This window comes from Odontomachus brunneus, unplaced genomic scaffold (genome assembly GCF_010583005.1).
Source record: "Odontomachus brunneus isolate Ranch 3 - 2012 unplaced genomic scaffold, Obru_v1 Obru_scaffold_125, whole genome shotgun sequence".
NCBI classification, from domain to species: Eukaryota; Metazoa; Arthropoda; class Insecta; order Hymenoptera; family Formicidae; genus Odontomachus; species Odontomachus brunneus.
In genome coordinates, this window is record NW_022639575.1 from 251883 (window position 1) to 264004 (window position 12122).

At 43.1% G+C, this 12122-nt stretch overlaps 1 protein-coding gene across 4 annotated transcripts in view; it reads right to left on the reverse strand.

Moving 5' to 3' along the window:
* The window catches only part of LOC116849727 (pancreatic lipase-related protein 2-like), a 15473-nt gene extending 4135 nt beyond the window's left edge, over window positions 1–11338 (reverse strand). Inside the window, exons 1-6 of one of the 4 annotated variants that reach the window (XM_032827154.1) lie at window positions 10114–10240; window positions 8842–8948; window positions 7804–8361; window positions 1629–1868; window positions 1288–1521; window positions 791–1118 (exon numbers count right to left, since the gene is read on the reverse strand). In XM_032827154.1, the coding sequence (XP_032683045.1) occupies window positions 791–1118; window positions 1288–1521; window positions 1629–1868; window positions 7804–8338 (1337 nt within the window). In that variant the 5' untranslated portion in view covers window positions 8339–8361; window positions 8842–8948; window positions 10114–10240. Of the gene's footprint in view, window positions 1–790; window positions 1119–1287; window positions 1522–1628; window positions 1869–7803; window positions 8362–8841 lie in introns of all 4 variants that reach the window. The other 3 variants (XM_032827152.1, XM_032827151.1, XM_032827153.1) reach the window with 3 other exon arrangements.
* Window positions 11339–12122: the final 784 nt, after the last annotated feature.

Consider the following 12122-nt stretch of genomic DNA (forward strand, 5'->3'; position numbering starts at 1 on the left):
TTATATTATATATAAATTATAATTTTCTATCATTTCGCTTCGTTTCATTGTAATTTTTATCCCACAAATACCGCTCTGTGAAATAAATTTTTACTATATTATATACTATATAAATAATATAATAATATTGTTATATATATATATATAAATTATAATTTATATATATACTTATTATATTTATATTATATATAAATTATAATTTTCTATCATTTCGCTTCGTTTTATTGTAATTTTTATCCCACAAATAGCTTTTTTATTTTCAAGCATTTTTTTCTCAGTGTACTGATGTATTTTGCGATCATAGACAGTGTCATGTAAGGTGTTTAATTCGGCCGTCATATACACAGAAACTTGGATTTGCTATAACGCATAATGAATTAGTATGTTGCAGATTTTGCAGTGAAATTTCATTCACTAGTCAAAGTCAATGAGAAATAAGATAAAGCAGTAAAGTGAGAGTGCACTGCAAACCCGGATGTATTATCCTGACTGAACCTCTTTTAACGCGTTTCTTACCATTTCAAGGCGTCTCATTTAACACGTTTAAACGTATCAAATTATAATTTACACGTTGAACGTGTCAAGTGACGTGATTTAAAACGATAAGAAACAGTAAAAGGGGCGTTGATTTGCACGCTTGTGCGTTTAAAAATAACACATTTAGACCTGCAGTGCGTTTTCACGGAACATCAGTGAACCTTCACTGATCATCGATGAATTCGTGACCTTCGTGACTTTTACTGATTGAATCAGATACATTTTCGCTTTAATCTAAGGGAGTAAGAAGTACCTGTGGTCAGTTTCCAGACTGGCGACAGTCAACGAGTCGATGTAGACTCGCGGTGTGTGGAACAGCCGCCACGTGAGCGGGTTGAAGACCGAGGTACGATACTCCCAGGTGATCTTCACCGATTGCGGCTTGCCCACGAAGTTCCCGGGAAGCACCAAGGTGTACGTATTGCCGGGCTCGTAGTACTTTGGCTCCGAGCTCAGCTGCAACTTCTCGGTCCTCTTCCCGTTCGTGCCAATCACGTGCAACACGAACATGCCGACCTCGCCGCCATGCGACAAGCTCTCATTCGTCTTCGAGATGTTTATCGTTATCTTATAGTGGGCCTCTGCAAGAGCATCGCGGAATCATAATGACGACACGATTAACTATGATTAACTATGAATTATAATTTTCGAGATTCGCTTCATGAGTAATTGTCGTTCGATTTTGCTCGTGTGAAATTCAAGAAAAACGACTCGCGATGACTTCGATTACAAAAGAGTTGTTGTACTGACTGCAAAACGGCCTAGAGGCTGCAGTCATCAGGTACACGGACGCGTCGTAATTCCCGGGTTGAGCGTCCAGGCCAAATCTGGGACAATACTGGTTTTTGCAGTCGAAGCAGCTGCCCTCTTGAAACTTTTGCCAGGAGTTGCACGGCACGGCTATGAACGGGCATGGGCTGTTTATACTCTCGATGAAGTACTCATAGCTGCGGATATGATTGCAGCTGAGAAATCTCTTGATTCCTGCAGAAAGAGAGAATCACGCGATTAATCTCCGTCTTCCCTCCCGATCAAGTGATCGGTAATGGCGATCGCGACACAACACGTTCGGAGACGGATTGGAAATTCACCTCGGAAGAAGCTGCCGCTTTCTTTGCTGATGGAGTTGAGCACGCCCATGTTGCAGCCGGGCTGATTGCTGCCGCCATTCGGATAGAAATCGATGTGCGCCACCGGTTGCGTAATGCCAAGGCCGCCGGTAATAAAAGGATTACAATCAGTGTGAATTGCTGTCACGAACTTCGCGTCGGTCGGATCCAGCCGGACTATCGGCGAAGTGTTGCTGAAGTGCGGTTCCGCCGGATCAAGGCCTAGCCGGTGAAAATGCAACGTGACAAGTGTTAACGCAAGTTTAACGTCGTAATATCGCGATTGCACCATTCGCCGCACGAATTTTGAAAGAAGCATGAGCAACGAACGAATTCAACGCCGTCGCCGGAATAAATTCACGGCAAAAGGAACGGATTCCGCATTTGAATCGAACTAACGATTCGTCGTTCTGTAGCTTTCGTAGTAAATTTTTTACTTTCTAGTGAAGGCTCTTCCCTCCTGCGGGAAATTATAATGAGGTTTTAAAAATTCCTCTCTCGAACTCGCCTAACAGAAATGATCTTTACTCACAAAGTAATTTTATAACACGGCAGAAACAACTGTAAAAAAATCTTTGAAATATTCCAACGTGTATCTTTAATAGAGTGTAAATATTACCCGCAATCTATTAGTAATAATGATTATAGCTGGGAAATTTCTTGATTCCTAAAGAAAGAGGACTAATAAAGAAAGAGAAAGCAATAAAGACAAGAAATGCTGCACTCAAACAAATATGATCTTCGAAATAATAAACCGAAATAATAGAAAGCTCTTTGAAAATAGATAAACTAATAGTGAGAAATTAACGGCACATAAGGAGCAAGCACGGATGTCTTAGTATCTTACCCGCAGTGGAATCTTATACATGACATGATTCTTTTATAACTGAACTCAAAAGATGATTCTTTTACTAAAAAGAAAATATTTTAAGTATATAATTATTATTCCTCTACTAACGAAGAGGAATACTTTTCTGGTCAAAATATTTGCTTAGAATATGTGATTACATAAGATAGCACTTTGGAACTAGAATTCTCTAGAGTTGTTCTTTTGTCGGATATTTGAATGTTTTCCTTTCGGAAGAATTCTTTTCAGGCCATGACATAAGAGAATCCTGCCAAGGATAAGAGTATATTTTTCGCCTGCGAGACGCACTAACGCTCATAATATAGTTGTTGCGTCAGACGTAACTATCCGCGACAGGAACTTCGAATCGATCTCTCGCGAATATCGCCGGTAAAATTGACAAGTCAAAGGCGATTTCGTCACGCGAACCGTAAGACTGTGTTCGCGTTCTGAAGGGGGTTCGCGTGCTTCTCTCGACGAATCTTAATTCTCGACATGTAAGATACACACGCGGCTCGTATCACATAAGGATTACAAAACGCGCGTCGTAACACACCTGCGGACCTGCGATTGTTACCGACGTTATTGCGTAAAGACGGAAGTTATTTTTCGGTCTGCCGAGACAATAGATTAAAAGCTTCGTTTACGAAGGAGGAAAGTCATTGTTACGGCACTCCCTATCGCGGCACAATGCGCTTTTATCCCTCCTGGACGTTCTTCGTGAAATTGTCACTTCTGTCTCTCGCCAAGAGAATGGAACTCTTCGCTGGCGAGCTCGCGCGAAGCAGAGACTGTATCGTTCGCTTTCGCATATTGATTTTAACGAAATATCTTTATTCTATTGCCCAAGAAAATCTCATTCCTGCTCGGGTATACATTTTTTATTTAAAAAAGTGAGCGTATCGCAAGCAGTACATTTTGTCTAATAGCATTGGCGACACTGACAGGTATGGCTTCAATTTCTCAGTAGCTTTCAATTGAGTTTCCGTCTTGGCCCTCAAGAAGTCGTTATCTCCCTTCTACCTCGTGGACTCTCGAGATTGCAGGTAAGTGGCAACAGCTTATATTAATATATTCGTAACTTTTCAAAGCTTCAATGCTCATGTGAGTCTACTGTGATCATTCAGTCATTGTAATTTTTGTGATTATCATTAATAAACTTTTGTCGAGTTAAACATTCACCTTTGCCACTTTTATTTTAAAAGAAGATTCACACGACTGAAAATTCATGTTTGTAAGTCTAAGAATTATGACGCGTTCAGCTCTTGTAATCGTTATAAAATCGTGTTTCCAACTAATGAAATTGATTGGTTTAGATTGATTTAGATTAGTTTTAATCATTTGGACACGGCGGAAACCTAAGATTTAAATCCTGATGGCAAAAGCTGACAAAATTGCTGAAAAAGCTGCGAAGTACGACCGCCGGAAATCGCGTCTTGTTATTGCCGGCTTAATGAAAAATTCACTGTGTGACGAGAGACTCGACGGGCGATTCGTGTTCTCTGACAACTTTCTCGCGACGTATCCTTTCGCCTGGGGAGGATCGACGTTCCCCATTGTCCTCCTCGTCCTTATTCGGACGAGGCAGCTGTCTTCCTGCCACTTCTTAGGTCCGCGTGCGCTCTTATTCCGGTTGTTTACCGCGATCTCGTCTCCGGGCGTGTCTAGGGGAACGCTTCCCGCTGCCATCCTCGATGCGCAAAACGAAATCCCGTTGACTATTCTGGCGAACCGAGCCGAAACACCCCCTCATTCCGACTAGGGGTTGTCCCGACCACGAGCAGGCTCGGCACCGAGGCGGAGAGAGGGCGGTTATTCGCCAGCCCTCGGTGAATTCTGCGGGTCGCATTGTAGCCATGACGATTATATTCTCCTCCCCCTTTCCTCCCCCTTGCGCGCCCCATGGTCCTCGTTAACACACTTCGCGCCTTCTTCTGTTATCCTGGTAGTTCCCGATGGGATCGATAGCTTACGTAACGCGGAACCCCGTCCGCCGCCAATCGGTTATTGCCTTCGATTGCATCGATTGCCGCCGGAGGTGGAAATTCCGCGCGGAACTCAGCCGAGCTGTCGCGCCTTCTCCCTGGGGACTTCCGCCGGCGGTTTCTTCACTCAACGATCGTCGTGCGACTTACGCCGCGAACACGCGGAAAAATGTAAGCGGTAATACTTAAGCAGTGCTGCGAATCGACCAAACGACCAGTCGTTAGTTCTTCTCACGTTTCAAGAACGCGATCGATTGGTCAATTTTCTCAAGTCTTACTGCTTACGATTTTCCGCACGTCTTGGCCCTATAAGGTCGGGAACACACACAGAAAAACGTAAGCGGTGAAACTTAAGTAGTGAGTAGTGAATCGACCGAACACAGTCGATAGCTCTTCTTGCGGGCCAAGAACAATTTGTTGTGATTGGTCAATTTTCTTACTGCTCACGTCTCGCTACTCAAGTTTCTCTGTGTGTCCGGGTCCTTAAGCGGATGGCATACAGAAAAACGTAAGCGGTAAGCATTAATTGATTAATCACAGTCGATGATTCTCTTTACGGCCCGAGATTGTTATCACATGTAATATCGATATGTAAAGCTATTATTTATAATAAAATTTGACATTTTCGCTTGGTTTAACTACTTCATCATTGCTCTTGTAAAACGTAGAAATTTAAGCAATATTTTATCCTAACGTTTCTAAATTTTTTATAAATGAAATATTTTTTATAGGAATATTTTCTTATATAGTTTTATTCGTGTAAGGGAGCGAGTGAACTATCTTAACTTGACCTAATTATACCACTCTTTTTATAGAAAATAGAAGTTCAAATAACAATATTTTTTATTAAAGTTTTTAGGTGTGTCATTTTATAAATTTCGTTCTATAAAATAAATAAGATCTTTTTTGTATTAATGCGATCTTATTGATGTCCTTCTCACGGCCCAAGAAAAAGCGACTGTGATGGGTCAATTTTCTCATTGTTTACGTTTCCCGGTGTGCCATTCTTTTTACGAGGAAGAATCGTCGCGCGCGGTGAGCTTGCTGCTCTTAATTTCCGCGCACGCCGCGACGACGGATCGTAAACCGCCAACGCGGGCGCGCTCGAGCGAGCCCGCGTTATATAAATCGGCCGCATGGCATAAATCACACGGGGAAGTACAACGAAAGTACTCGGCCCGGCGATTTTAAAAGTCGTTATGCACGCGCGTCGTAACGACGACGACGTTCCGTCCTTTTATTTACCCGCCGCGCGTGTTCTCCTCCCTCCCCCCAATCCCGACTTGTCATTATATTACGTCTGGAGAAAAGTTTCACCGATCCCTCCGAACGATGAGCTCGCGTAACGAGAATGCGGAGGGCCGCGACACCGATGCGCGTACCGGCGCGTTCTTATCGAATGGGCAAACGTGTTTCCCTTTCCCTCATTTCGTGATTCCGCGCGCCTGTGCGATCGCATTCTCTTTCGGCGTTCTCGACTTTTCCGCGCAAGCCTCTCCTGCGACGACTGCTATCCTGATCGTTTGCGATTCAATCGGCCATCTTCGTAACCCTCCGAGCTGTCCGCGACCGCAGGAGGGGGGGACAAACGACTCACTCGACATTGATTATTTGGCGGAGGTGAGAACGGCGGGGGCGCGGAGAAAGGAAAGAAACGCGGGAACGCGTGCTCGCGATAACGGCGCGACACACGGCGACACAACGCTCTTCCGCGATTTGCATATTCTCCGTTACGTCACGCCGGCGTTTTCCTTTTTTCCTCATCTTACGACTCTTTGTCGCAATTGACTCTTCAACCTCTCGTATCGAGTGGCTCCCGCGACACCCTCCTGTCGCAATTGCCTCTCCGACCTCGCGCAATACCTTTCTAGTCTATGCATAATCCCAGAGGAATATCCGTACAGTCACTCTTACGACCGGACAACGTTGACATTGTGCAGGGTATAATTTTGCAAATTATTGCACGACGATAATTTTATCAGTGGCGACAGAAGTATCTTAGGGTCGAGAGGGGATTCCTCAGAGTCGTCACGTGATCAGAAAACACGTGACACTTTCTTGATAAGCGAGTCCAATATTTTCGGAGAACACGAAACTCATTATGATATTCAAATTGCTAATATTTAGCCAAGGTGATATGAGCCAAATGTAGGCATTGGCTCGGTGATTTGAAAATTCTATCATTGAATACGTCTTTGCCGATTCTCTGCTGTCCCAAAGTAAAAGTATCAATGACTGGATAGCTAACTTTGCGCATTTTTATCATTTTGGTCTCTTTATATATATCTCTAAATATTTAAACTTTCAATATACGTATAAGGGAGATAAAGTTTCCCAAAGTAAATTGGCAAAATCGATTATTTGTATTGTTTTTAAGAGATTTCAGAATCAAGTAAGTAGAAATTTCAAAGTTATCTTTGATATGTTTAAAAGTCTTGCTTGCTTAATTTTGTAATTTGTTAGAAAATACTAGAAACAACTGTTTTGTCAACTTAGCCCGGTAGTCAACTAGCCCCGACTTCTCCTACATATATTGAATATAGTTAAATATATAGTTCACATATTACTATTTAAAGATCGTAATAATAAGAATGTCCACAGTTACATGAAAAAAACAATTCCGTTAGTGTGACTGAATTTTCTGTTATCTGAGTTATCTAGAAGTCAGATGAAGAGAGAGTGAGAGAGTTGCTTGTAGAAACTGAAAGATTCCTGTAGGAGGTTTTTACTCATCAATTGAATTGTTCTCAGATATTTCAAGTTTTAATCTAGCCAAATGTTCAGAGGAATGTTTTCGCTCACAGTAACAGAGATATTATTTCCGCCAGCGAATTTTGTGGTCTGTGGTCGTCTGGTTATCTAGTCAGTTATACGAATTGAAATCTTTTTCCGCGTAAGTACGCGTCCAGGCATTGGTACTGTTACACTACACGGAAAAAAAGAATTTCGGCACGGGTGACTGGACGGAGACCAGACGAAAAACTCGCTGACGGGAGATAATATCTCGTTAATGTGATTGAAAACATTCGTCTGAGTATTCATAGTTGCATCAAAACTCGGTTGAGATAACTGAAAGCAATTTTCGGAGTAGAAACTTCCTACAAGAATCTTTCTATAACCGAATTTTTCATTTGACCTCAGAGTAGCAGAAAATGTCTGTAACGGAAAACTTTTTCCGTGCAGGTATTGACGCTACAACATATAAAAACCAGTTAAAAAAATTGTTTACAGGCGAATTGTACGTTTGACAATCGATCAGTCAATGCCGTTTGGCTCTTATCTCTAATTAGCGACTTATAGAGTCGCTATTAGGGAGTAGTTTTACCTGTAATTCGGCCGAGGATGTAGTTATAAGTTGTCCTCAGATGGTATCCCACGTAACCGGCGGTATGGCCACCCAGGCTGTGTCCTATGATGTGCATCTTTTCAGGCGCTATTCCGCCGATCTTAATTAATTGAAACGCCAGGCGAGCCGTCATCGCGCCCACTAATCGCGTGTTTGCCACTGCCTGGGTGTAAGGTGGCGCAGCCCCGTTCATCCAGTTGACCACCACGACGTTGCAGTCCTCTCGTATCAGCAGCTCCTTCATCATCCTCAGGATCCAGGACGTTTTGTCGCCGTTCTCGAGGAATCCGTGAATGATGAAGTACAAGTTTTTGTTCTTCTTCAAGGGAGATTCCTCGATCGTCTCCAAGTCATCGATCACCAAATTGTGGTACTCGCCTTGTTCCCGTGTGTAGAGGAGGTAACGAGGATTGATGTCGTCCGGGTGTGTCGGAAACGTGGACACTGGCCGTTTATCCCCGGACCACGGAGATCCGATGTAAAAACAGCCGTACGGCAAATAGCACCGCCACATGTACCAGTCTGAGGAGACAAGGTCTGAGGAAACATGCGGCTGTATTAAATGCGCTTGTGACTCCGGTAATACGCATCTGTATGTATCGGGCTGTCATGTACGAGGCGGTCCGACTATTCGTCAGGCTTGAAAACGTCAACTCATTCCGACACAAGTCGCGATTCTTACCCGGAGTCGAAATTTCAGCTCTATATTCGACCCGAGCCTTCTATTATTTATATATTTTGAAGGATCGGTATATGTGTTTGATATACATGGGAGTTCTACTTGGCGCTTTTAAAGGGCAGAAGATGCACAAAATGCCATTGCAAAGAGGACATCTCGGCAAAACTGTAGATTAAATAGAATCAAAAGAGATTGGTGTATACTTCAGGGTATCAAAGTGGGTTAAATGGAATATTGAAGTCGGAAGTAGGATCAATATTTTGACTCGGGCGACTTCTCCAATAGAAATTTTGGCCCTTTTACTTTCGGTCTAATATCTTTTTAAAATTTTTTAATACCTGTACATTCTGAAGAATCAGTGTATGTTTGATACACATGGCGCTTTTAAAAGATAGAAAACGCACAAAATGCCACTGCAGATTCTAAAGAGGACTTCTTGGCAAAACTGTAGATTAAATAAAATCAGAAGATATAGAGAGAATATCAAAGTAGGCGTTAAATAGATCGTTGAGGTCGAAATTGGGATGGAGATTTCGTCTCGAGTAAACAGAATTTGAGTAGTGAAATTTCTCTCTGAATAATTCTAATAACAATACAGAGTAAATCAGTAACTATCGTTACCTGTGATATTTTCGGAGCGAACAAAGATGATTTTCAGATACTCTACTTAGAAAAAAGGTGTTACCACAAGACGCTCTTTTTCTAAATAGAATAACTTCGACGATCTGAAGATCAACTTTGCCTTCTGCTTCAAAGATATTTCAATTGGCAATAGTTACTGATTCGCTTTGTATATATACGCACAACGCTTGAAATCCGCGAAGATCTCGTTTCTCGTTCAAGCGAGAAACGAAACGAGATTTCGTTTCTCTCAATGTAGTCGACTGCAAAATTCGAAAAGTTTTAATTAAAAAGAGCCGCAAACTTCTAAAGCGCCTCGCGTACGCGCATTCTGAAGGAGTCGAATTGAAGAGTCGGTCTGAGATATTTTGTTGCGTTAACAATTCACCGGCAATTGGATGTTAAATGTCGGTGCATTTTTCCACGTTCCCGATCAGGACGTATCTTAACTTATCAAAGTTCGCCGTTCCTCATTACGTCGACTGACGTCTCGAGCGACGACGAGCTTCGAACCATTACGAATTGCCGTACTTGTGAGGGGTTATCGGCGCGTCCATGATATTTCTGTACGCAGCCCTATCAGTTCCTCGAATACTACGCTGATGTTTCGTCTTCGTATTGGATCAGCGATTAGCACAATATATAATCGACGGCACGTGACGTCGCCGACTGACCCTTGTTTCCTTCTCCGTTGAAATTTTCTTCCGATACTACTTCACTTTCGGTTGCGGAACTTTATTTATAACTTTTATTTCTATTTATCATTATCATTTTTTGCTTCCTTCGTAAGAAGTATCGAACGCGTCGGGAAGGTCATTGCGATAGGACAGCTGACAAGTTGACTTCTTAAGTTTCGACGTCCTTAAACGTCGGTTAAATCTCGATCTAAGTTTGAGTCTTTGTCCGAACACAACTTAAACACAGATTAAGACTTAACCGACATTGGTGAAATCGGGCATTAGATGACGAGTACTTTGAAGAATACTTACGATCATGCATCTCGAACTTGTTGGCCTCGTCTTCCGGCGACAAGGTCGTGGTGCTGATGTTATTGTCTATAGTGGCCGGCGTTGTGGCATTCAAGTTGACCATCAGATTGGCCGCTTGCGCCAGCATAATCATCTGGTTGAGGATCATGTTTGTCGTTTATGGCTCCTTCGTAATCACCAAAATTACTATTTCGGCTAACTCGTAATTTATAATTGCTACAGGTGCTTCGCACCCTTTCGCGCCACGTTACTCTAGACGCACTGCGTAGTTTGAACATCCATGTGCGAAGAAAGTGAGTCACGTTATCACAGTTTCAACATATGAAATCTCTCTCTCTCTCTCTCTTTCTCGTGTTCGATTATACGGCAATATAGATGAGAAACAATAATAACCGGAGGATTTCGAGACGTCCTCTTCCTCGTCTCTTTACTTGACCACGACTTTGTGAGAACTACCTGAACAGAGAGATCATAAAGACGAGAACTCTAAACTCTCTCGGTGTATTGTTCGGGTTGGTGGCAGGTGGGGCGCTCGTACTTCTTTCTTTCTCTCTCCGATTGTTCGTAGAAAATGGTAGAGTTTCGGTTTCCCAAAGTTCTCGTGAGCTCTTTGTATCTCCGTCCCGTCGACGCGGCGACTCCTCACTGCTGGCTACTGTGTCAGCCGCGTGTGATATCAGTGATAATAATGAAAAATCGATTGACGCAAAAGTCAAGTGATAGCCAGTGCCTCGTGTCGGCTGCAGATTCGATATTCAGTGGTCGCTTCGAAATAAACTAAGTTTTATATCGCGCGACACACTAATAAACAGCGCTATATCACCGGCTATTAATTCAATCCTCCAGAAGTCTCGTCTCCAGCTTAATCGACTTTTCTCTGGAGGTAATCTCTAACTTTAGGCGAAACCTCTCTCAAAATCACAATAAGTTCACGAGTAATCGCTTCCTTTTTCTCTTCCTTTCTCTCTCTTTCTCTCTTTTTTCCTCTCTTGCGCGCGAATTGGAACGTAGGCAATTTCGAACTCTTGATAATATTGTAGTCGAATTTCGTGGGTGATTTTCTTCCTTTCGCGATTACGGATCTCGAGGATCGCGAATGTTCCTCCAGCCGGTTAGGCCACGCCGTTACACGAGAAAGATAGATGTCACGAAGACGACAGTCAGGCGTCGCCGATGATCCGTAGTCCACTGATCGAGCGAGCACTAATCAGTTAAATTTCAGCTGACCGGCCCCGTACTTATTCATCTGCTCGTCGCGTGTGTGTTTGCGCCCCACTCCGAGAGGAGCTCGACGGGAGAGCGCTCTCCTTCTCCAGTTTCAAGATAGGAAGAAGAGGAAGAAGAATACGAAGATGTTTCGTGCATCTGACGATTAGGGAGAAGAGCCGTGGTTTGTTAAATTCGAATGTTAACAGAAGCGAGGCTACGCAGGCAGAAACAGCGCACGACAACAATGCCGCGAGCATCCTTTGTCGCGCGTGTACAAGGAAGACTAGATTTCCATGTGATCTCGACGGCGAATAGTAAATAAAGAGACAGGTACGAACGTATAAGAGGGAGAATCGAGCGCAATAACGTTTAACGAGAACGAAATAAAGATTGTTATCGAACAATCGGTGTAAGATTTCACTAATATCCTTCCCTAGCTAGATTCCCGCAAAAAAGGTCATTACGTCTATCCCATAAAACTCCCACCCTGCTTCTCTTCCGCACTGAGAACGCATATCTTTTGGAATTTCCTAAAACGTCAGCGATTGCATCTACGATATCGCGAATCATTCATCTTCTGTCAGACGCGATGTTTCGGAGAAATCCGCCGCGTGTTTAAGTTCTCACTCTGTCGCTCGAGAAGAGAAGATTTCATCGAGGATGCCCTTCTTTTCCACTTCTTTGTGAATAGCAGGTTCGCTCGAGCGAACTTGAATGCAGCTCGGCATCCACGGAATTCACGAGGAAACGTAGCAGGCTCTCAAAAGGGCCGCCCTTTTTGTGTCAGCCGCCTTTTCGTG